This window comes from Bombus vancouverensis, chromosome 4 (genome assembly GCF_051014615.1).
Source record: "Bombus vancouverensis nearcticus chromosome 4, iyBomVanc1_principal, whole genome shotgun sequence".
NCBI classification, from domain to species: Eukaryota; Metazoa; Arthropoda; class Insecta; order Hymenoptera; family Apidae; genus Bombus; species Bombus vancouverensis.
The window spans coordinates 11151698-11178631 of record NC_134914.1 but is presented as its reverse complement, the minus strand read 5'-3'; the positions used below and the strand labels follow the sequence as shown (position 1 = coordinate 11178631).

At 36.1% G+C, this 26934-nt stretch overlaps 1 protein-coding gene across 1 annotated transcript in view; it reads right to left on the bottom strand.

Annotated features, from left to right (window-relative positions):
- Positions 1-26934, bottom strand: part of LOC117156780 (UNC93-like protein) — a 57130-nt gene that overhangs the window by 26218 nt on the left and 3978 nt on the right. Inside the window, exons 2-3 of the mRNA XM_033334119.2 lie at positions 14984-15714; positions 9081-9297 (exon numbers count right to left, since the gene is read on the bottom strand). Of these exons, the coding sequence (XP_033190010.1) occupies positions 9081-9297; positions 14984-15698 (932 nt within the window). The 5' untranslated portion in view covers positions 15699-15714. The remainder of the gene's footprint in view (positions 1-9080; positions 9298-14983; positions 15715-26934) is intronic.

Genomic DNA, 26934 nt, shown 5'->3' with positions numbered 1-26934 from the left:
TTCGTTAACAATGAAATTATTAGGTACGAGGATTATATAAAGATATCAGGTAGGGTATTTTATAAATTTCGCAAGTTCGTTATACGATGCAATTATCGTCATTTCTTCGTAGTTTTATAATTCAATAATTCTCATTATACAAAATAGCCTGCATAATTTTCAAATACTCCGTAATTTTCTAATTCCTTCGTAACTTAGTTCTACGATTCTCCTTATATAACATAGTCTATATAGTTTCATAATTTTCACGATCCTTGGGTTTCTCCATAGTTCGATACTAGAAGCTCATAAATTTGAAACGCAGTAATAGCGATAAATAGATGTATTATTTGAACAAGACTCGCAACTATAACTTCTAATCTTCCTGTTTCTACGCAATGCCCAAGTTCCATGAAAAGATAAAATTCTCTACGCGTCAAAAATATACCTTTTCCTATTCACCTTTAAGATCTCCTGTAAAAGTCTACCTTAAAATTGCTCTTCGGGGTCAACCGTGAAGACTACCGTTGATTACAACAAAAAACTGCCACCGCGCGAATCTAAACCTAAACCGCGCTAATGCCCACTTTTTCCCTCCTCTTAACGAATCCTCCATTTCATTCACGTAGATTGTGAGAACGACCCGCGATAATTCATTTTTTGTTGACACGTTTAGATCACGCGTCAGATTCTCCCAGCGACTGGTAAACCGTAGATGAAGCGATAGAAATGTCGTCACCGTTCTTCGCACTTACCATGGGAAGATATCGCTTGGATCTAAAGAGTTGGAAGGCCAGACGCATTAATTATCAATGAAAACGGTACAGACCCCATGCATATGCAAATGTTTAAAACGACACGCACGTTGGTGTATCGATGATGAAGCGTCAGCAACGCCAATAGAAAATCAGCATTCCCGCGTGCGCGGCTATTAATATTTTTAGCGTCGGTATATCATTAGAACGTTGCCAACGTCCGGATAAGAGGGCAGACGTCCTTGGTGGACGAGGTAGTATGTACTGTTATGAAAAGATACAAATAATATTGCCCTGTGTCTACGGACAGCGCGTGATTGAAATGCAAATGACGACATCGGATGATCGGGAAAAATTCTGTGTAGCCTGTAAATCTCGGCTCGAGACGGTTTGCTGGTCACGAAGTCACGAATCCTGAGATCACCGATGCTCGAAATGACAAATCTCCGACAGGTCGGCCGGCTCGCTTATATGACTCGATCACTTGCCGGAAGCTATTCGGTCGCTGCGCTGGGCCGAGTCGTTGGCGCCACAATGTAAGTACACGAGAAATGACGCGAGTAACGGGATTTATATTTTGGTAACAAGTACAGTACCGTGCAAATGTCTTGTGGAATTTAGCATAATGATTTCATACTGGCAAGTGATCGCGTTATATCTTTGCAACGTGTTACGCATCGTATGAATCTTCGGATATTTGTTTCACGATGTTAATTGTTTGTCATTTTTCTTGACTCGTAAGTTGTATGAAGTTTCATTGATAAGTAGAATGGTAAGTTAGTTGTTACAAAGCACGTATAAAATGAACTGCCGAAAATAAGACAGGAAGAAACAAAAACAAATAGCTTAAGATAACGAAAATAGAGATGGCAGATAGTACGAAGTGAGGTAATCGAGTTATTTGATAAAAATGGAACCTTTGATGTCAAGAGAATGAAGGATTATACAAAGTATTCATTATTTTAGGGAAAATCTAATCGTTGAAAAGTAAATTCTAAATTAATCCCTATTTTTTTTTTAATATACTCTTCATGGTAAATTGCTAAAAAACAAGCTTCTTAATAATTATTGTTTATCTTCGTAGCTCGTAGGGTCTTAAATTCACTATCTCACAAGGCGTGTTGTCACAATTTTAAAATGTATCACTGTACTTTTGTATAATAATATATACGTAATTCATACCATATGACAATAAGAGATAATATTATCGTATGTAATATTCTTGCGAATGCTAGTTATCGTATCATATTATATTATTCATTCTTTCGTGCAAGAATGTATGACGAAAACGAATATCTACATACATATGTATGGACATATATTTGAGTTTTTGTTGTATCAATATTGTCAATATTAGCTATAGATTAAGCAATGCTTGTTGACGAATATACCACATCGATGATTAAAGTATATTTGAACATTTAGAGGTGTCAGGTATTACATTAGATTCTCTGGATGTTTATGAACATATTCATAGCTCCAATCGATCGTGTTTTGATCGAAGAAGACAACATTTTCGTCATCTATTTTACGGTGAAATTTATTTACGTAATCAAAAATACCGTTCACTTTCTTTTTCTTTTTACGGCTCGTCTTATACGTTTTTTTCTTCTTCGAAGAGATACGAATAAGGTATGGCAACCGAGTAAATAAATGTACAAGCGTGTCAAGGAACGTTGTATAATTACAACGTTGAGTAGAAATCGTCCTGAAGAAATTTCTTTACTTTCATGCTCTCGCGTTTCGCAGTGCCTTTTTATACCTGTATGTAATTCTTTTTTCTAAAAGCGTGTTTTTAATAAACGTATGCCACTTACATTTAAAGTCGAGAATGTTCCAGAGTAATTTATACAAGCGCAATCGTCTATCTTTTAAAATATCCAGTGTCTTCAAAACAATTCTACTTAAGTATTCCGCTTTGAAAAAGTGTACAAAAGAAGATACGGGGACAAGGAACGAGCATAACGAGTCTATATTTGTCGATTTTCCGATTTTTATATCGTTTGATGGTTAACAGAAAGTAATTCTAACATAACGTAAATCAATTCGACATGCTATATGCAAAGACATATTATATTAGAGAACTACGTAATAAATCCAACAAGTGTCGTATAAAACCAATAGAATAAATAACATTGTGACAGTTAATCGATCATAAAATATTCAAAAATTGATAGATAGCAAGAACAGATATTTAATCAACTGAATCAAATAAAAAGCAATTTAGCTATTATGGGACCACTGTACGTACCGGAGATTATGAAAATGGCCTAAGTCAAGAATCAGAAAAAACAAGATTATCGCTTATTTTGCGTCACATCTACGTACATTACGATAATCAATATGAGAAATATCATCTTAGCAAAGAAGTAGAAATAGAACCGTCGGATTGAGTTTGTTGTTGCCGTCGTTAAGCAAAATTTCAGTGCATGCACGAATCGCAAAACTTTAAATATCACGCAACGAGAAATACGCGTATGACATGTATCACTTTCGCAATCACCGACACACGCAGACGTCATTATAGTGAATTTTTAAACCATAAAGATAAAATAAATCATAGAGGTATAATTCATCGCGTTTCCTCCCTACTATCTTCCTCCCTACGATCATCGCGCGAAAAAACGTTCTGTTTTTAATTTTCCTTAGATTCGAATCGTTTACATTTCCAAGTCGTTTTAATTCGAGGCATTTTCTTGAATTTAGGTCTGCCAGTACACAATGCACGCACTATAGCGTGTATAGATGTACCCTCGCATGCAGAGACTTCAATGCTGGCAACAGCCAGAAATTTATCGGGTTTTAATAAGTACAAATTGCGGCGGGTGGTTGTGTAACCGCCGTGCTTCGATGCATCCTGCGTCGGATGTACGCTATTTTGTAATCATGAGCAGAGCAATGTTTATAGCGATTCTGAATGGGAGAAGGGGAGGGGATCTTGCACGGATCTCGCGCGATACACGCTTATTAAGGTGCGCGTTTCGTAATACTCCTGGAAAAAAACATTACTGTCTTTTTTCTCGCTCTTTTTTTTCTCTTCCGTTATGTGGGCGAGTTTTCAAGAAGCGTCCCGCAACCGGAAGCTTCTGGAAACTCGATTCGACCACGAGACTCGTAATCAACATTCGTGGCCATTGATAAACATGCATTGTCGCATCCGAACGAGGATTTCGTTTTCGATCGATTCCATCGAGCGGCATAAATTATCTTACGAAGGTAATTTTTGGTCGAGTCTACCGTACGAGGAAAACAATGTTACAGGGAAAAAGAATAATTCCCGATTGACTTGATCGAACGAATAACATGAAATGTTAATCAATTTTCGAATAATTCTATCGAATAGGAAAATTTTCTTACGAGAGAAATATAATTTTCGAGCAATCTTATCGAATAAAAAGACTCGTCCTGTAGAGAAAAAGATAATCCTGCGATCAATTTGATATAGGGAGAAAAATTATCCTGTAAAAAGTTGTACCGGAAAAACAATCTTAAAAGAAGGCACGACGATCGAATTAACAGATAAATCATCCCGTATAAAAGAATGGTCAATCGTTCGAACCGATGAAAAAAAAGTTATCCCACAAAGAGGAAAAGAAAAACTCGAAGCGAAATTACGTTAAGATATATATATATATATGTATAAGGTACATATTACGTATGTGTTTAAATTTGACAGATTAAAGACAAGGAAAGAGAAAAAAGTAAAATATGCGGAATTTTTTCCTGTATAATAAAATAAAACGTCGGCCGTTTTAACGAAGAGGCGTGTATCTCAAAACCATGAAGCACTTTTTCGTTGACACCTGCCTGTCGAAACGATATGTGTAATTTATTTGGCCGTAGGCAAACTTCCAGGGGAGTATCCGACCGCATCATCATGCTTCCATCATCTATTCGATCGAAACACCAAGCTCTCTTTTTTGTCTTTTCTTTCTTTTAATTTATTTCGGCGCCGAAGCTTTTTTTCTTTTGCTCTTTTCTCCATTCCATTATGTCGATAGTGTTCTCAGCCATATGGATCCGCGCGAATTCATTTCTTCGAAACGCCAATGCTCTTGACTTTCAGTCTTCTTCTCTTATACAGATACCACTGTTATTATTGCCCGCCACGGAAGAATGATTTCATATTTAATCAGGTACCCGCCTACGTTTCTTTTTCTACGTAACTGTCACTTTTTCTCTCCCCTCTTTTTTCTTCTTTTTATCCGAGCGAATCCGTGCAAGTGAAACGGTTTTGACATTGATTTCTAGCGTAGCAACTTCGTTAACCTACATCCTGGTTAGAAACCAATTCGTGACGTTTCGTTTTCTCAGCGACTTTCTTAAACAATGACACCCTGAGCGTTTACACGATTTTCTTCCAAATTATTGGCGAGGCCGTGCAACGAACAAAGTTTACGTATTCCGACAATCATCGTAATAAATAAAAATATATAGCGCTCGATACTCCGCGCTTTTTATCTATCGAAATTTCCATAATATTTACATTACGTCAGATAAAGTGAATTATGTTACGGCTATTTGGTTTATCGCTGTTGTTAAACAAAAGGATCATTTACAAAATTCATTAGAAAATTGAAAATAGGTAATGCTGGCTAGGTAATTTTCATAAAATTGACAAATTCCAAACGATCGAAGCTTCAACGGATGTGGTGATGTTGAATAAAATCGGAAAGGTGGCAGTGGATGGATCAATAGGACGTCAACTATCTTGTTTTCCTTCTTTTTCTTCAGTCTGAAGGTTGCAATTTAAATGCAGATGCTACGATACGTGTGCAGGGAAAAAAAAGTCTAAAAAATTTCAATTCACTGCACAGACCAACGGAAACAAAGACTTCGCTTCTTTTTTTGGTTTAGTTTGGAATTTATAATTATATCACAGGTGTTACGAAGTATTAGTCACGATGCAGAAAATAAAATTAGCAGTCGAAATACAGTGATTTATACGAGTTTGTTAAAACCACGAGGTTTCTGCACTCGTCCATTCAGTTAGTAGTACGTTTCATAATCTCATTCAAGGCTCGACATAAATTAATAATTACAACTCGATGTCGTTATTGATTGACGTCGTTGTTCACGTATCACGTGGAGAAACATGTTCTTTGAAAGAAATATAAAAATACATGCGGTGGCTGAGGCAAAACACATACCGTAGACAACTTTTACCAAATATTGTACGTGTTATATAACACATTTTCAAATGTTATTAGTACTACAATGATACTCGACTATCATGATTGTACATACGTAGAAGTTTTCTACGCTAAGCGTCCAAATAATTTCGTGAGTCAGTACATGTATTTTTGTTTTACAGTTTCCTCGAGGCATTTGCAAGGGAAGAAAGAGAAAAATGCGAAACAAACATAAAATAAAATTAATTGTAGTCGATTATTGTATCTATAGGCACTGAACGCTACCTCAGCACTCAAACATCGATTTAAATTATACGAGTAAATATTAAATGTTAATTAAGGGAAAATAAATTTCGTCTTGTGTCCACAACGTGGAACAACTTGCTGAACGTTTTAGATAAAGATATCTTTCTCTAGGATAAATCGCGATAAAAAACTGTTTTCGGATAATTTAATCGTTTAATGTTCTACGTACGTCATTGATCGTGCATGATCGACTTTATCGTTCCAGTTGTTCCCTGTCTATTTACGTTTCGTATTATGCTTATCCGAAAGACAAGCAGCCATGAGTCGTGGCAATGACTCATGGACGGTGACAATTTTTTTGTTAAATAACAAGAGTTCAATAACATTTGCTGTGTGTAAATTACACGAAGCTTGTCTATTCTTTCAGTCGAATATTGAATGGTCTCTTGAATTAGAGCCACTTAAAGTTGATGTACTAAATGGGACAAAAAGAAGAGGATAAATAAAAATTTGTCGAGTATAGTGAAATTAAAATTCTTTTCAACGTCCAAGCTACGTACCATTTTCACCCTGTGTATCTCATTGTCACTTCAAACTTCTAATCGCTTGATAAACGAAGATGTCAGAAACTGAGCTCTTATCTTATAATTTGCGAACGCGATACGCGTGCAAGGTGTCTGTATAATCCTGGTAAACGTAAAGTGCCGTTGAATTCCAACTGACTATGCCTTCGAGCACAAGAATATAAGTGTGTGTGTGTGTGTGTGTGTATGCACGTGCATCGTACATTATTAGATTAATTTGACGTCCTAATTTCTGATAAATCCTCGAATGCATACTTCAATTCGAATTTGTACTCTTATCGGTACATTTTACGTAAACTACTGTGAATTCTAAGAATAAGCGAAAACGTAATCTAAATTTTTTAAAGACTTATAACGTTTATTTATGAAACTAGTGCAAGCATCGTTAAAGGCTTGTCTCATCCGATAATAACTTTTCTCCGGCGATACCTCAATAATTCTTCGAGAACTTGAAACTACGTTTTTACGAAATAAAAATAGAGATCACCATAGTGTTAGCTATTTCATCAATTTTTTAAACCATTCTTTTTTCATTATTTTTTTTTCACATTGAAAGAGTACAAAATCGTACAGTATCGTTCGAAACTGAATTGAGGATACGAGCAACGACATCGAACAACGGAAACGGAAAAATACAGAGTTTCACCGGTTATTTCGTTAATCATCCATCTTAGAGGCGAGTCGATATTTGTTTAACTTGAAGTAATACTCAAGGTGTGCTAGCCTTGCAGAAGCTTCAAGTGTTTTCTCAACAATAAACGTAAGCCTAGCTCGTGTTAAATGATAAAGAGGATTTCATGAAGCCTGATTCACGGATATCAAATATTGACGTTAAGACAAAACCGATCCGGCAGCCAGTTTTCTCAAATGCGATTATGTCTTGACGTTGTTCACTGTTCAAGTTCGCCATGGATATACACATACCTAATGAAATCTTTTAAACGGAGGGTATTATCAGTATCGCGACGTATAATTTGCTTTGAGTCCCACACGTGATTTTAAGAAGCTGTTATATGCGTCTAAACTCATATATGGTAGTTCGAAGACGACACAGCTTATAGCCCTGGAGGATTACGAGCCTTATCGAACTTCTAATTTAAATGCAAAATATATATTCCTACATCCTTAAAGAGTTGAGGATCGATTATAAATGCATAGAAAGTAATTCTTTCTGATGCCACACGTGTAAAAATCGTTGAACGCTTTGCATAATAAAAGTCTTATAATTATAACAAGTTCTAAGGCAAGAAGATCTAGCAAGGGATGGATACGTTGTTAGTTGATGTAATAACTAGAAAATAATTCTTCGATGTTCTTAGAAATCATAAAACATACGGTAAATAGTAATTTATCGACTATCGAAGCAAAAGGAATGAAACATACACGTGTTAAACTTGAACCGAGTCGTGTGGTTACTAATTACAAATAATTAGTACATGATTTTTCAAACTCGTGCCTGTATTTATATTTCGTCATACTGAATCGTTGATTCACACTAACCAATAAATCGCCAATCGTAACGACCGTGAAAAAAGTGTACAATGGCTCGCAAAAGTATACTTGAATACTCCGTCATAGAAAAATTTCATTGTAGCCTGTATTGTACGCGTTACGTGAAACATTTTCAAATTTCATCGACACCGTAATAAGACAAGACTGTTAAGATTATATTGGTGAAATTTGAAACCAATCTGGAAAGGTGTAGAAAAATTACAAAATATTTACTGCAAGCATATATATTAATAAAAAGATTAACATACAACATGAGAACTGTTTTAAACATTTAATTTATCGATGGTCCACTGAATATTGAAACTTAATAATATAACTGACTGTTTAAATACTTTTGTGATCTCTGCGAAATATACACTTGTACTGAATACGTACGTTTTTCTGATTCGTTGCAAAATTTATCAATACAACGACGATAGTCAATCTCTTTATAATCTTAATGAAGTTTGAAAATGTTTCGTACATAATACAAACAATGTATTCATAGACTATTTCAATAAATGCGAATACTTTCGCGAGCTACTGTACATACCGCATAATGAGCGAGGCTACCTATTGCACTTGAGTCATTCAGCTTTGAATTATCAATGATAAATAACGCGAATGCAATTTTTCAACATTATCATTATTACCCTGAAGAATTTCTTATTTCATATTTGCTTCTTGTGTGTGGAACAGAATGTTCGAATAGAGATGATAAATTTATTATTACGACTTACTATGAGTGACAGCCGATATTTTTTTTATATATCCCATATTAATTTCCAGTCGAAGCAAAGGTAAAAAATTAAAGGTCGACACATAGAGAATGGAAAGTTGCGTTATGATGCCTTTTGGATCAATGGCGCGTGTACGACCACGTGCATACTCACCTCGACAGAGGATCGACGAACAGGGCGACGATGATCACGGCGATGATTACACAAGTTAGATAAATCGCAGAAATTTCGTAGATCTCAGATTCTGGAGGACGATCCAGAGTCTCGTGGGCTCCGTTCCCGAGGACGCAGAAGTCTGCTCCACAGAACTTGATTTTGTTCCAATTCGTGGTACGGTTCCCGCCACCGCCGAACTCTTCTCCGGTGAGTACTTGAAATTCAAACAAATAGAGAAGTTTTGATTAGAGAAAGAGATATAGATACAATAATGTCGCTGAAAATAATAATAAAGTTTGATTGGGGAGCAACGATTTGAGCAGATCTGGAGAACAAATGATGGAATAAATGAATATCTATGTATACAATATGTATATATCACAAGGAAAGATATAATTATATTTTATGTTCTTTATTTGTCCAACTATTTTCTTCTTTTGCGTCTTTTTCTAGAAACTTGAATAGTTTTATAATTATTTCGTTATTCATGCTTGGAAGTATTCGTACTTTTCTTAAACTGTTCTCGAGAATTCCGTATACTATCGAGGATTATATTTCAAGTTTCTTATTCACGTACATAACTATTTCTCTCCTTTGTTTATTTATCTGTAATTTTGTCATCTTGTAAAAATCTAACGCACACAGTTGGTCGACTAAATATTTGACAAATATTAAATGCCAGGTACGTCACATAGAATTCCTTGAGAAACATAAGCAAAGGAATGGGACCTTAAGCAAAATGTATCTTATCTCTTCAAACATAAATCTCCCAACAACTTATCAAGATCCTGTTCAACTTTGCAAGACAATCGAATGATATGTATGCAACTATTTATGCATCTGATTACAATCTATTAACGACCCGTGTCATATACATATATTCTCCAAGGCAGATAAAAAAATTGAACAAGATACGAGTGCTGTGATAAGAACAAAAAGGTTAAAGAATAATCGAAAAGTTTCAACGAAGTCATTCAACAAACATAGAAACAAATTGTACGAGTTCTACCATGTCGAAGTTAATAGCAGAAAAAGCCCAGCATTTTCTTCGCTAGTTTGTATCACGATCAACCTCGCTCATCGAACATGCAAATATCGTGTTAAGCGGCGATTATACGACATTAGAGCGAAACGTATCCACATATTCTGGAATTTACATTGGCCAATCCATGTACGCGGTCATCGGACGGCGAACGACAGGAACTTTCACCGGAGCGTCGTTGATAATATCATAGTATGTTTACAATGTCTCCCACCTTCGTTTCCGATTGTCCGCAAGTCCTACTTATCAACTTGTAATATATTCAACTGTGACGTGTGTGCAGGCCCGTGTATGTATACGTTGTTGGAATGCGATTTTCTTGGCGAACAAAGTTCACAAATTTAAAGAGCGCTGCCATTTAAATGTTACACTAATTTTCTCGGTTACTTGAGCGACGAATACAGAGATCGAGAGTATTTGTACGTATTTATGGAGATTTGTAGACGTGTGCCAGGTGTGTAATGTTCGAGTTGTTGAGCCAGAGCCAAGTAGATTTGAAAAAATGTATGGGTACTATTGGGACGAAATACTAAATGGCAAGAAGATTCAAACAATCCTTTCCTAAATATATACACTAGTATCCATCAAGGAGAATAGAAAATACTTAATCAACGTAGTAATCAAAATGTAACTTCACCTCTTGATTTGTGACTCAGAGGAGTTAAATCGTAACAATAAAAAATGAAAAATGGAAAATGTATATAACGTATTTATGGTGAAAAAATGAATAAATAAAACAAATGGATTAATATTTATAATTATAGATACATATATAATATAGTATATCGATTTGTGAATTGTGGAATAATTATTGTATCTAAATCAAAGGCAGATATATCAAACGTATTTTAGCATAAAGAAGAAAGCGAAATCTCTATGGTATCTTCTTATATTAGTGATAGCCCCTAATTACGGTATAATATTATATTTTCTCTTGCGTTTCTATAATTAACCTATTTCCAGATCATCTCTTCTACATTTGCATTCGACCTAATGCCCTTTACTCCAAAAGAGATACATTTTGGATTCCACGTTGATATACCTCACATCTTCCAGTAGAAACATTCAACGACTAAAGTGTAGTTTGTACGGGGAAATACATTAAGACATTAGGGAAATGTAGCGTCGTTGAAGTGTTTCGATTAATTTTCCGGAGAACCTGAGAAATGAACCTATGAACAACGTAACGATGAGAGGCTGTAAATATGTACTTGTATACATCTTCATCAAAGGCATTCCGTTAATGCACGACGATCAGAATACAAGTAATAGTTTCTGATTGAACGTAAACCATCAGAACACATAAATTAAACGTAATTAAGGAACGTGTGTTTATAAAGAATTATGTACTCGCAATGGAATGAGTCACTGTCTTGCTTTTTGTCCGGTTACACATTGTTTCACGGATATGTTCATCGCGTTTCGATTATCGTGCACGTGTCTATCATGCTTCGAAGTACAGGTTTCACTCTACTCTAGTGTTTATATACTATGTTGCAGAACATACCTGCTAGCAAAATCAAGCAATCGAGAGTTCCTATGTTCCTATCGCGAAATACCACGATCCACGGAGTACATTTTCAACAGCGCATACTCTCCAAACAGTCTCAAAGATATCGGAAGAAACTGGATGAAAACAGGTTTCAGCAACGAGGCGCGCCTATAGTTCGTTCGAAATCAATCGTCCACTCAAGGCCGTCAACACGTAATCCCCTCCTCATTCCATTCAATTACAATAGAACTCCATTTATCTGAATACCACTTAGTAGAAAGAGATGTTATTTAGTGTTCGTTCAACGTATTCGCTGCTACTGACGTATACGTCGTGTCGATTCAATTATCATTCAACCCGTCAAGGGCCAACGTTGCATTAACATTTAATTTCCAATTTTTTGCATCGATTAATTTACGCTGTCCAATTGCTTCTTAACATTGTGGCTATGAAGGTTAACAGATAGCAACGGTTAAGAATTAAATGATCTCTTGAAAACTGAATACTCTGATCTATATATAAACTTCTATTAATCGAACGGAAAATAAAAGGACAACGTATAGAAATATCGATTAGAGATAGATGACACGTGATGCTAGATAAATGACGTTCTATTGTGTCTTATACATTAAACAGGAAAAAAAGATCGTTACAACTTTGTCAATAATAATACATATGTACATGCGAAACCTTGAAAAGGTCGAGCGATCTTATGTAAATAAAAAATAAATATCAAAAGAAGAGAAAGGAAAAAATGGAGCGGGAAAAGAGAAGAAAGGTCAAGCGAACCACCGTTTGTTTACCTGAAACGTATCTGCCGTGAAGGCAAGAGCGGGTCGCGCGTGCAGAGCTAAGCGGAGTAAACGGAAGTGCCGTTGCCCGCCGGAGAGGAAGAGCCGATCGCTCGATCGAACGGTTCGAATCATAGAAAACAGTTAAATCGCGCGCTACCGCCGCCCAAGTATCAGGGAATGCGTACGAGGTGGTACGGAAACCGACTATCACGGGTTTATACCGGATAAATCTTGTTTCTTCCCGCGTGCAAAGCGTTCTCCATCGCTGTTCCTCGAACGTTCCTATCTTTCTCGGCGAGTCTCTCGATGTTGTCAGTCAGAACCGCTCGAAACCCGAGTGTGTCCATGGAGAACGTTAGCAGTTAGCAGCAAGCGCGAGAGTTGTCGTGTCGTCGATCTCGCGCCAACCTATCGACCAGCCAGCCAGTAAACTAACCGACCAGCCAGGCAACTAGTCAGCCAGTAAGGGAAAGGACCGAATATTTGGCCCGACAAGTCTGACTACGCACGCGTTATTGCTGCTACACACACCATGCGTGTTTTGTATACTGTACATTCCTGTCGTACATTCCTGTTTCATAAGTATTAGAACGCTTACGAAGAGTTGCAGTGGCTCACGAAAGTATTTGAATACTTGTCATGGAAAACTTGTACGTGCGTCTTATATATCGCGTGTGTTATACGAAATATTTGGAAATTTCATTAACTCTGTAACTAGACACGAGTGTCTAGATTATATTTGTCAAATTTTTTTTAGTAGAATATACACAACGATTACTACGAACGTACAGTTCGTAAGAACATGAATGAAAGAAATAGTGACGAAAAGAGTAACGAACGAATCCTTGGCATTCCCTTTCACGGTCACAAGTTTAAAATATGGGATTTAGTAATGGAAACTGACTGAAAACAATTGCAAATAAAAAGCCGCGTTCATGCAACATTGATCGTCATTGGGTTCGCTTTCGCTAATTTCACGAATTTTCTCAATAACCTAATACTTATGAATAGGAGTGTATGTACGTGTGTCGCAATCGTGCGTTGTTTACGAAGCAAGCGTGATCTCACGAGTGTTTCGCACTTGATGAGGCCATCTGTTCAGACATAGTAGATAATAATTAGGTATCAGCAGCGACAGGTAAATTTCGTATGTTGGCAGATACGGGAAGATAGAGAAAGAAGAGTCGAATGATTACCAAATTTATGAGGGACAAAATAATATTGACACCGATTTCGCGTGGCCTTGACGATCTTCTCTAAGAATCGTTCATTCGAAACGACTTCGACGAGTTCGAAGGTCCTCGAATCAGATGGGCATCAACAATTTGCATTTTAAATGCTTCTCAGAAAGGAACTTTTGGGCATGTATCAGAGAAGATTAATTTATACCGTGAATGAGTAGAAGTAGAACGAAGGTATCTGTAATTCGAGATATTCGTTTTCTGGTTTTCTTTTTTTTATCTTGGATAGGTCATTCGGTAAACGTTCGAGGGAATTTTGAGCCGGATGAAGTTCGTGCATATTCGATGAGGAAGACTCTGTTTAACCTAACGGTACCGTTAATTAGAGCTGATTTATAGTATTGATGGGTAGCTCGTGGTATGTTTTCTACTGGATTTCCTTATGTTACTGCTTCGGTGAATGTATATGCTTTAACGCAGTCTAACAATTTTGCTATGAGTTACTACTCAAAGATAATTCAGGTTTTAAAACACCTATTGACTACGTAATTCCGTTCTATTCGACTTATCGTCCTCATTTTGCACCATTAGCTTTGCATCAAATTTCTCTAATATGCTAATCGATGTGCGAGCCGGGCTTTCAAAGTAATTTTTATAGATTTATCTATGGCAGATATTCGTTATATCGATCGTTAATAAGAATATGATATTAACGATTATAATAAAGATCGTTCGATGTTAATCGTTAATAAGGATAGGAAATTTCATTTCAATAAGTTGCCTTTTATACGACTTTGTTTTAGATAAATTCTTAAATAACAATTATTATTTTATTGAGATTCGATCACTGACTATCGTTATTGAGTATGTTAATGTTGATTATAGTAATGATAAACGACATTGAGAACGATAGACTTCGCTACATTAACCTCTCACCATGAGTTCAGTCAATGTTATCCAGAAGAAAAAACTGAAATCCTTCAAACATCCTCCTTTCCTTCCATTTTTTACATACATGTACTTCTACGTAATATAAGACAAATAAAAAAGATTTCTACATCTTCCATATAAGCTTGACGCAAGTCAAACAAAAAAAAATTCCTACAACAAATTTAACGCGGGTCAAATAGCCGAAAATTCGAATTTCTACGCAATACTCTTCTAAATACGAGTCGAATAGAAAATTTCCAAGCTTCCAAAATTTTCCCTGAGCTTTAAATTAAACAACATTATATTTAAACAAAAAAAAAAGAAAAAAGCAAAACTTAACAACGAAGGAATAAAAAATTGCTTGAGCTCTAAGGTTTCAGAATAAAACAGCACAATACATATTTAACCAAAGAGAAATGAAAACAAGAAAAAAAGTAAAAATAAATAAGGCCACCACTTACCAAGCGACGACACGAGGTTTCCCCAGAGTTCAGCAGTCTGCCAGGCAAGGAAGAAGAACCCGAAAAACCTGACGACGATGGCGTCAACCGGCTGATCGGTGAGTTTCGCGTAGACGCCACCGACCTGCGTGAGATAGGTGGCTTTGGCAGCCCACATGGGTGCGGCACCCAAACCAAGAAGCACGCCAGCCGGTACCAAGGTATAAAATTTTGGATAGAACTGGGAGCCGATGTACGGTGCGTAGCACAGCATCGATACGCATAACGTCCATTTCACGGTGAGCCTTTTGATAACGAAGGTTGGCACGAAGATGCATGATAATACCAAAGCCGCGTAAATCGCTGATAGGGACACGGTGCCTAAACCATCACTGGCATTGATAGACGATTGTAGATTCGCTGTGCCTTGAAACGCGGTGAACTGCACCATAAATGCTACGGATACGGTGCTAATGTTCTTTAAGATCCGCCATTTCTCGCCGCGGGAGAGCTTGAACTTTCTGGACTGGGTATCGTCGTCCGTGGACGATAATTGCGGTGGTTTCTGCGGCTCAGGAGGTATACCATCGGTACCATCGTCCTTGTAACCCTCGTTCCTGTAACCGACACCACTCACGGTCACCGTGTACACGGTTTCATCGCCACCGCCACCTCCGCCGTCTCCACCGCCACCGCCACCAACACTTCTGGTACCGTCGTGTTGTGAGGCTACCATTCTACGTGTTTGCTACCTGTAACATTATTAATTAATCGATCGTTAATATATTTCGTCTGGGATAGATTCTAATTTGATAAAAAGAGATTTTTATATCGGAGAAAGAAGAGGAAAAATGTTGATTGTATAAGATTGGTGAGGGAACAACTGTTGGACGAAGATGAATTTATGTGTAATTTATTATTAAATATATTTAATTATTTAACGTTTGTATTAGTTGTATCAGACTGTGTTCTTTTAATCCGTTATACTAACATACTTTGGTATATCCGATTTGACAGAGATAGATTCTTACATTTGAGAGACAAGATGAAGATGATTACATAACAGACTGATGAGTAAGCAGTTTTTTAGACGAAGATGAATTTACATGTATACGATTTATAGTATTGATGTTTACATGTAATATTGACATTTGTATCAGTTGATTGTACAATATGATAGTTTGGTGAGTATTATTGATACATCGGATTTACTCTATTATATTTTTACTATTTTGCATATATTTAGTGTACTCTGTATATTCATACATTTCCAAAAATTGAATGTACGTGTGGATTTATCAAAAAACAAAAACTACTTCAAAGTTCGATATCACTGTGAAATAATACTGTGTTCGATTCTTCAAATGTTTACCATTCCCTACCTAACATTTTCAAAGAAACAGACCCTCCTTGAAAAAAAGAAAAGATTCCTTTCCCTTTCAACACGACCATAAGATACTCCTTCGGGACAACCGTAGGAATAAAATCCAAAATGCCAAGATTTATCGAGAGAAATATTTCAACCAATGTTATATATCTAAGAAAAGCATCTGAAGAAGACAAGATATTGGAGGCGCAGAACGAACGCCTCGTATATTACGAGCTGATAGTTATGGACGGTGGCGCGCGTGCAACATCGCGTATTTCTGTAAAAGCGATTTATAACGGGCCGTTCATTGGTATGAAGGGGCGTGCGAAGACCTCGTCACGGATCGTGCAGTTTAAAGGGAATCCTTTCCTTTTTCCTCCTCTTTTCCCTTCGTTCTCTCCCTCCCTCCCTCTCTCTCTCTCTCTCCTCTCTCTTATCCTTTTTTCCATTTGGAAAGGCCTTATTGAAGCCGTTCGCGAATCACGTTCCAGTTGCGCTTGTAAATTCGTTTGTCGTCGATGTAATCGATGGGAATGCGTGACCGGCCGCACAATGCTGTGACACGTGTCGCACGGCGTGCATCGCAATTAACCGGCGCTCGCAATACCTTCACCTCGTTCGCTAACTCTTTCTGCGCCCTGTCTGCCCCCCACTTACGCCAAATCTTCGTTTCATTCGCAGCGTTTCTCAAACTTGCTTACTTTCTTCCGCGCCAGAAAACGTTCCACGACCCCGCTTGTTTACGACCAAGTGATACCGGTGGAAACCTCCAGAAGCTTAAAGAGCAATTTCACTCGCGGTTGGAGCGGAATATTCGATGATCGTGCGTGACCATTACAAATAATGGCACACAGCTCTGACGACTTTTTAAGCGCGATATCGTTGGCTATATGATGTACATGCTTTAAACAGTTGCCGCAATGAATTTGAATTAGGCAAGCAGGAATAGAGAGGATCGAGAGTGAGATTGATTAAGCCAAGATTCTTTGGGTCATTCTCGAATTTTTCTTAGCATATTACTCGGATTGGTATGGCCATCTATGACCCAATGGATTATCCAACTAATTACAAATATTCATTCCAATTAAAAATCAAGCAAGATAAAAAGCTAATTTTAATGTTAAAAGATGAATATCATTGAGAGATTTTCTGAGAAGGATTGTGTCATATTATGTATATAGAAACATTATGTAAATATAATAAATTGCTTGGGAATGTCTTTATGCAGACGGTTAGAGAATTGGAACCCAAATGTAGTTTTGTTTCGCTTGTCAAATATTATAATTAAGCTGTGGATCTTCGCGCAAATTTATATTTTCGTAGAAAACATATCTCCTGTTATTTTATATTAATGAAGCGTACTTCTATTTCCAGATACTTTCAAGATTTACTCTCTTTAATCAAGGTTATCCTACATTAATGTATCTTGTTTTAAATCACTTGAATCGTAAATTATACCTAAAGCTTCAAAAAAAAAACTACTTCAATAAATCGTATACACTCGTCTTCGCCTGATATATTCATGCAAAGGCGATGTTAATAATATGCAAAAGCTGAAAAATTTTAAAGCAATAGAATCGCGATAATCCACGCGCGGGAACATATAGAAGAATAAATAAACCTTGGTTTCATTGTGATCGTTCATCAAGATCAACGCAACGTTCGCAGAAGGCTATCGTACGTATTAATAAACGACGGAAAACCTGTCAACTATAGCAAAAACCTTTCCCGCCATTTCGAAAGGTCGCGTTTCCTTGTATCAGACGAGTAAAACGCGGATAAAACGCGAGGCTCGCGTTCCTTTCCAATCGGGAACGTTCTTTTCTTTTTCTTCCTCCTTTTTTTCATTCTTCAGCGAAAGACAAAGCCACGGAAAAGCAAGACGAAAAGACATAACTAATCTTTCTGTTGCATAACAAGAATACCGCCGTACCAAGCGAGCGCGCGATACGAGAATTCTTCGTTTCGTCCTTCGAGAAAACATGTTCCAAAGAGAAAACATATGAGAATTGTTTTTTGCTGAGACGCGCGGTTATCGTGCGACAGATACATTAGAAGATGGGAATATTTTATGAATTAAAGTTGCAATAATTATCATGTAAGGTTCTATATTATTATCAGTAAATATGATTTAGATTAATTGAAAATATAAATTTTTTAATTAGAGTATTTATTTTATTCGATTGACGGCTGCCTCTGATCAACTTGACAAATTTCAATAAAGCATGGATCATTCCTGTAAATCCTTTTACTATGGTTATATAACGTAATTAAATCAATGAAAATGATGCAAAGCGAAGAGATCGAAAAATTGAAATACCTTTGTACCTTGTTCTATTAAATCAAATTTTAATAAGATTAATTTACTTTTATTAGAATATTATCGTTATTTGCATATTTACGTTTAACGCGCTATATATGCATTTGTAATTAATAGCAAAGATTTTTAATAGATTTTATTAATTTCGATAATAAAACGTTTAAGACAATTTCACTGTAAAAAAATTCTATAAACGCAGCAAACACGATTAAAAATCAATGTGAATTCCCAAAGAGAAACTACAATTCCTTCCGAAAGCAAGGAGGCGCCACGTGGCGTTTACACATCACGTCAAAGAATATACTTATACTCGTAAAAAAATCGGTAATTCGGTATGCGTAATTAAGCGTCGTGGTACGTGTGGTAAATACACATAACTGAATTCCCACTTTTATATCGGTAGCACAGAAACACGGTTTGTATGACCCTGACTTACTTGAACACGATTCGGCCACTAAAGTGTAGTACCACGAAAGCAGAATACCCACCCTAACCAGTTTCCAACGACCTTCAACTCTGCTTTAACCGCGAATCTTGTACCAATCTTGTTGTACCATTTCTTCTTCTTGCAAACAAATGGACGCGGCACTAAGAATAGAACTTATTGACACTTACGATCGTATTTCCCTATGCAACCTATAAATTTCGTATATTAACGACGAACGTACACGAACATACGTTATTGACCATGAGCATTAGGACTCTTACTGATATTTAATACAAATGATGATTACGCCAGAAACGTACGATAATTTTGTTGATTTTCTGGCTCTTATCAATACTTGTCATCTTCTTGTGCAATGGGCAAATAACAAACTTCAATCATTTGTTTAAAACCCGATGATATGTATTAGAATTTGGAATGTGATTCCCCGATGTATCTGCTGGTTTCAAATATTATTGCATGAATTAATCATGATCTATAAGTTTAGGCAAACTTTTTTTCGTCTGATCTGTACAAGGAGGCTACGTAGATAGTGTGTGCTTCCTGGAACGTGTTGTCGCAAACCTCGTTAAAAAATTGTATAATTTATTACATAACTTACTACATTTTTGTAGATGATAATAGTATTTCATTATCATAATAATAGAATATTAATATCTTCGAAGCATAATATGGAAATTAAATTATATCCTGTCAAACATAAGCAAACATGTGGATACTTTCGAGCGAATAAACCGAATAACCTAGAGTCTCTTAGGATTGTTCCCATATGTGTAAAGGATACATATCCGAATACTTACTGTCGATTATGTACGGTACTTTCTTCTTCGAAGATAACACAAGAATTACATACAAAGAGGAATACGTAGAAGGATCCTAGACCGTGGGATTTTAGAACGTCGCTTTCGATCATCGATCATACAGAAGTGAGAGGAAGAAAAAAGAAGAAGGAAAAAAAGAAAGAGTTATTTAAAGACGATTTCTATAAAACGTCGAATTAATCGGCATCCTTTTCGATGAATCCGGCTGATTGGGAAAGCAGAAGTTGTCCCGCTGCTAATCCAAGTTCTACACTGGGTTTTAATACCTCGACGGACGAGCTTCCTTTTTATTCCGTTGTATAAAAAGTTGCGTCTAAACGCATTCCCAGAAGTCGCAGTAAAATAAGCTAATTTCCCGTATCTTGATTTTTTTATAATTAACCGGCTGGAAAACCAGCTGATGCTAATGATGATCGTAAAACGAATCTTCTGCAGACTTGGATTGCATTACGCATGTATAGGACGTAACAAAGTGTTATCAACTTCCAGCATATAAAGATAGCTTAAGAGAGAGAGAGGCGTGCGTAGACTTTGAAATTAATTGGAGTGCGAACTTGTACCACGACGAGGTCAAGGTTCGATAAATTGCTTGGCCGGCATTCAAAATTTCCCCGCGTTTTCTTTTCTCGGCAGACATATCTCGTTTCTTAAACCTGCTCCTTCTTCTTCTCCTTCTTCTTCTCGGTTGTTTATCTTTTCATCGCGTTGTTAAAAACTGGACATTTTATTGCTCTTACATCATTTCAGACATCGTCGCACGTGTTAAAAATAGTTAAAATGTCTAATTTCTACGATGTAAAGTCGGTTGATCGTGTTCCTGATATTTCAACCTTATTCGTCAAGAAAGATACACTACCAGGAGAACTGTGAAATAAAAGCTACTAAGCTACTATTTGTAACTTGTCAATTCACTAATATTATTACTTAACCAATTACTGTGCAAGAGAGCCTTGATTTCTACTATGAAGTACGATGCAGAAGATATAAAAGTGGAAGAATGACAGAGAAGCTGATAAAAAGTTGAAAAGAACACGGCCGTGGATGGATAAAAAAGAAAAACCTATGAAGTATAATGTAATTAAATTAATCAGAGGGATAAAGCGAATCTGTTGCGAAAGACCGTGTGTTACAAAACATGTCAACTGTATCTGTTAAAGACGTACAGTTATCCTGATACTTTGTACCTAATCTTACTCGTTACCTTATTCAAAGTGTGTAATCTTTCTCGACAAATGTTCTTGTCATGACTTTTTGCGTGTCTCATAGGAAATAAGGAAAGAAAAAAAAACCCGGCACTTGAGTTCTCTAGCACAAAGCTCACCTTGATTTTTAAACGGTCAAATTTCTTTTTCTTTTTTATTTTCGCAACCCTTTTCACGCTATTTCTCAATGATGGCTCACAGATCGTTCGAACGATTTTAATAGTCATCAATCAATGAACACTTGCTGTCATTTACTATCGTATAAATGATGCGAGTTTAACTCGACTATAGTCCCTGATTTTTTATGGCTCAATCTTGTTCTCTTTTCAGCAAACAAAAAGACGACCGATGTTTCAAAAGAGATATCGCTAATAGATTGGAACGAGAAACTTCCGAAATTGTTGAACAAGAACCTTTTTGAAAGAAAATCTTAATTACAGATTAAAAATGAATCGAAGAACGTAGGGAGATTAACAAGACGAATGTGTTAATATCTAAATGGAATGATTTTCTTGCGAGGAAAATACTGTTTTCGAAAATTCCCGCTTTTGTTTTGCAACAGTACGTGATCACCCGTATGCGCCATTGTAAATACGGATAAAGTTGACCCGAATGATGCAAGAACCCCGGCTGTGCGTTGTTATTGTTGCGTTTAAACAATATAATTCACGTTCGAAACCTTTCCTCGGATAAGAATGCGCGAATGGCTGACGATAAAGTCAACCTGCGGTCGTGAAAAGTCACTGGAAAAACGCATATTGTTTTATCTTGTTTGGTGTTGTAAAACTAAAAATATCGCAGATTCTTACAATCATCGTTTGTGGGTATTAGAGTAGTGAGAAATGAAACGTTGGATTTAATAATTTTAAAATCGTTCTTCAATTTACAATCCTCAGACCTAGTTGAATCCATATTCAGGAAAAAAAAAAAAAGAAAAAAAGGAACTAAATAAAAGATCATGATCTTTTACAAATTGACGAAGAATCTTACCAATACTTGTATTTCATTGCACACATGCATAAATACGCCTAAAGAATTTTGAGAATCCAATTTCTTATTTCGTCATGCATACACCTTATAAACGCAGGTGTACGATTCGTGCAAAGTTAATCTAAATACGTAGTCTTATCTAATTAAGACGATATATACGAAAGTCAGTAATCTCGATCATTAATTGAATACGTATTTTACCACCTTTTAAATAAATATAAACGAATTCTCGGGTTGCCGTAGACGCGAAAAATTTGGAGAAGCGAACCCTTGCACGTTGAAAAATGTTTATCTGAATAGCATCCTGCGTGTACCGCATTCCTGAAGGAGTATGCAAATTCGTTTCTCACTGAACGCAGTTTTTATCGACGCATTCGAATAAATGAACACGCATACGATATCAACAAGATTATGTGCGCGAGACACTCGCGACAATATTCACGTATAGTCGCGCGTATTTCGAGCGTGCCTTAAATTTGCCAAATCGAAAAACGGGTTCATTTACAACTTAAAAAAAGGCTATAACTTTGTCGCGCAACTTAAAAACCGCAGGATATCTCGCACCTTCGGTACAAACAGTTATAATTCGCTATATTTTTAGGATCGATGATACTAATTGAAAGACGTTTGCATAAATTTTTGTACTTTACGATAAAAAAAAAGCCTGAAGCTCGTATGATATTCGCGATAAGATTTTCATATTGAGAAACAGATTCGTGCAATTGAACTAAAGTTATAGATCTTCCAAGTCAGAAATTTATAATCGACGATATTTGCGGGAAAATATGTAAATTGAAAGGTAGATTGGCTAATGATCGAAAAATTGCCTATTACTCACGATAACTGTATTCATCGTCAATTCAAATGATTATTATTAGAGTACGGACTTTTAAGCACATACTTTTATGCGTAAATTTGAAGGTACAGAAATGCGCATAACCCGCGTCACACATCCTCCAGTGCTGTATAAAGTATCAAAAGTGAAGTACCCCTTTTAATACTTATCACGTAAAACGATTTTCTACCCGGGTTGTGTTTCTCTTAATTATCTTCATAAAAATATGAATCTGCATAAATACCCGCAGTCTATTTGCAAATTGAAGACACACGCCATACGTAAGGTGAAATAAACCCCTATCGAGATTTCAAATGCTTAATAAAAAAAAAAAAAAAGAAAATATTCGCAGTCTAATTCTCACGTTTGAAAATAAATATTTCTGTGTGATTCCGCCTACATTGAGTGACTCGAGCAAAACATCCGATGATTACAGCGAAAATAAAAGAAGGAATAGGAAATGATGGTGAAAAAGTAGTGCGAATTACCGGATCTCCATATCATAAACCTGTCACGTACCCGCGATATTTGTAAAGAAAAAAGTCCACGTATGTATTTCATATGTGCTGGATCGCCCAGTTGAAAAACAGGTTCGATCGCGGCTGAAAAGTGTGCGATCGTCGTGTCGCGAAAAGGCTACGCGAGTCGTCGTGTTTTCGACTCAGGAATCTGTCACTCGCAGCGTTCGCGGCACACCTTGCGGGACACCCTGTACGTATATACGACGGATTAGAAAGTCCTCGTGGAACGATCGACTCGTAAATGCTTCAATCGTTTCACAACGAAATGCTTCGAGGCGTAAGCGTACCGTCTACTATGCAGCCTTTACGCTACACACCAGTGTCCAGACTTGCTATTACGATCTCCCGTGTATTACGATAATGCAACGAACGATCGTCTTTCAATCGAAAGTCATGTTGCCAGACTCGTTGAAATTTCGACGGAAACGCATATATACAAATACACCTGCCTGATCTATCGATATCTACTTAAATGTTATGGAAACTACGAGAACTCTCCATTCATACTACTATCCCTGCTTTCTTCTTCTCTTCTTTTCGTCTTTTCTTTCCTTTTCTTTTCTTTTTTTGGTTTCTTGAAAGAATTGATTATGTTTAACGATTAAGTTTCAGTATGGTTAAGTATATCGTACGTATAAATAAACCTACGACTTATCAGTATCTACGTGAATGTTCTAGAAGCTTCAAGAACTCTCCATTCATAAATTTATGCCAACTTTCGTTCATTTTCTGTTCCATTCTGCTTCTTTTCCTTATTGATTAAGGTCGAGTGTAGTAGAATCTCGATTATCACGCGTACATAGAACACACGAGTATTAGAAAATTTAATGTTGATAAATATTGATTTAATATAAAGGCTATGAATGAGATCAACTAGTTTACAATTAATTACGAATTTCTTTACTTTTTAATTTGTTGATCAAATCCCTCGGTGATGTTAGAAAAATTCAATCATTTTAATGATTATACAAAATAATTTCAAGCCAGTCTCGTTCAAATTCTAATTAATTCATACGCTCCTAAATGATTGTGTCAATTATAAATATTTTCTTAAAAGATATAAGCCCCTGTTTAATATTAATATTTATGGAATCTTCCAAAGTAAATTATCCTCTATCATACGAAGAACAAGTTATTTGCTTTATCTAAAAAATACAATTGCCCGAACACGTGTGATAACAAAAGTCCTTAAAGAATTGAAAAGGAAACTCGTGAAATCAGAGAATCGAAAGAAACGATATTAATTAAAAGTTTGATGTCTTAAATTGGTTTTGACCAAACTCAGCGTTTACAATGCAATTTTTTACCTGACTCGTAAATCCATTTAAACGAGCCACGGTGCGTTTTACTTTTACTGACTGCACGCTACTGCGAATGCTTTTACAAAGGTCTTCATTCGAACAATGAGACACGAGGTTAAAATACTGACGTAAATACCGATTAACCAAAGTTGGTTAGACTTTGTACGGCCACGGGAAGGAAAATGAAGGCAGTGATCGATTAAAAAAATGTACAATGACATAAGGAAATGTATTCAATGCCAGATAGTTTAATTAATGAACTACGGATTTTTATGCATCTATATCCTGTTTAAAGATATAAAAAATGCAGAGAATATTCATGTGCAAAATTATACAAAAAATGCAAAGTATAGTAATCTTCACGATATTTAATAAGGAAAACAATTTTCTAACCGAGTGCCATTTTTTTAATTACATTCATAATGCTTAGCTATTAATTTTCTGTAGTCTTGTGTACCTTAGCCATTTCAATTCCTTCGATAGGTAGTTTCTTCGATATCACTTGTTGTCATTATAAACTTAATTATTACGAACTGAGAGTGTACATGCCGAAAATGGTACACAGCTGAAAGTTTCGTAGAGCACAAGAACATATTTGTCAAACGTCTATGACGAATGACATTACATGAGTAATCTGAATAAATACGAATCATATCAGTCAAAAATATCACGCGTTCTATTCAGAAGCACTTTGCGTGAACGCTTTAAGTATCATGCGTTACCATTGTTGGTGGTTCAAAGCTGCCTTGTTTTTTCAACTGGGACCAAGCAAATAAGTTCCACGTGGAGTCTTTTGTATCTCAATGTCAGTATATCTCACTTTTGTATCCCAATGTTTATGGTTTCTAATAATATCTCAAACGTACGTAAATTTATTTAATATTTTCATCGACAAACGCGATGAATCATCTGATATAAATTGAATTAAACAGAATCCGCCTATTAACATTTTCGTGAAAATTTAAGAATTATTACTAAGAGAATTGGCTGTTGAAGTAAATTTAATGAAGATCACACTTAAATCGAGTCGAAGGATGATGATATCATAGGACAAAATTTAGAAATTCAACATTTTATTCTAATCGTATCGTAAAAATAAAAATTATTCTTTGAATATAGATTTCTCTATCAAAAAAAAAGCACAAAGAGAAATTTCGACAGAAAATTTCACGATTATATAGCTTTGTAATACAAAATATGTAACACTTCACCAATAAATTTACTTTAATACAATGCGACAAAGTGAAAGAGTTACGTTTGATTCTATCATACTGAAACCGCAAATGTTTATCGCTTATTCTATCCTTTGCTTTTCATTACATTAATTATACGGTAGGAAATGTTATAAAACTATTGACTTTCAGTGTATTTTCCTCGTGTTTAAGTATATGTTTTATGTTTGAAGTCTGTAATTGGAAGTCACCGCAAAGCTGAAAAGCAAGCGGAAATAAAGAATATACGATTGACTTTCAGTTCCTTGGAATCTCGATAGTATTCCGATTAGAATCACGGTTTACAAAGATAATTCAGCGTAGCTGTGTCTAACAGCGCCACAGCTCGTAACACTGTTCATTTGCATTCTTTTGTTCTGTGTCACAATTCGAAACAATTAGACATTATATTAGGAACGAAAGAGTGAGATTTTTCCAAGTAAAATGATCGACCATAGCTCATAGTTCGACATTTACATATAAAGGATAAGAAAGCGATGATTCCATGAATTATGGCAACGATTCCATAGAAATACCGTTTTGCAAAACAGCTGCATTACTTTTTACTGTCTGATAAATTGACGTGGTATACTAGTCATATAAATTTTATGTATATTTTCTTATTCATAATCTAAAGTATACAAACACGAGGACAACCTTTCCGCGGAGTAAATATAATACCTAGATGAAATTACGTTTCAGAGATCGTGTATAACAAATCTGCCAACAACCGTGTTTTTTCAACGCATGTATACGACCGCTGAATACAGGATGTATCAGTGTTGATCGTGTTTTGCAACAACCTACCAAGTGAAATGAGGAAAACTTGTGCATATATATTTTTCGTTATTTCTTTGATTGCTTTTTAACCAGTTTAACAAGGATGACGAGTTGACTCGTCATTTAGATAGTTACCTTTTTGGAGCCAATAATTCTTTTAATTGAAAATTCCTTATC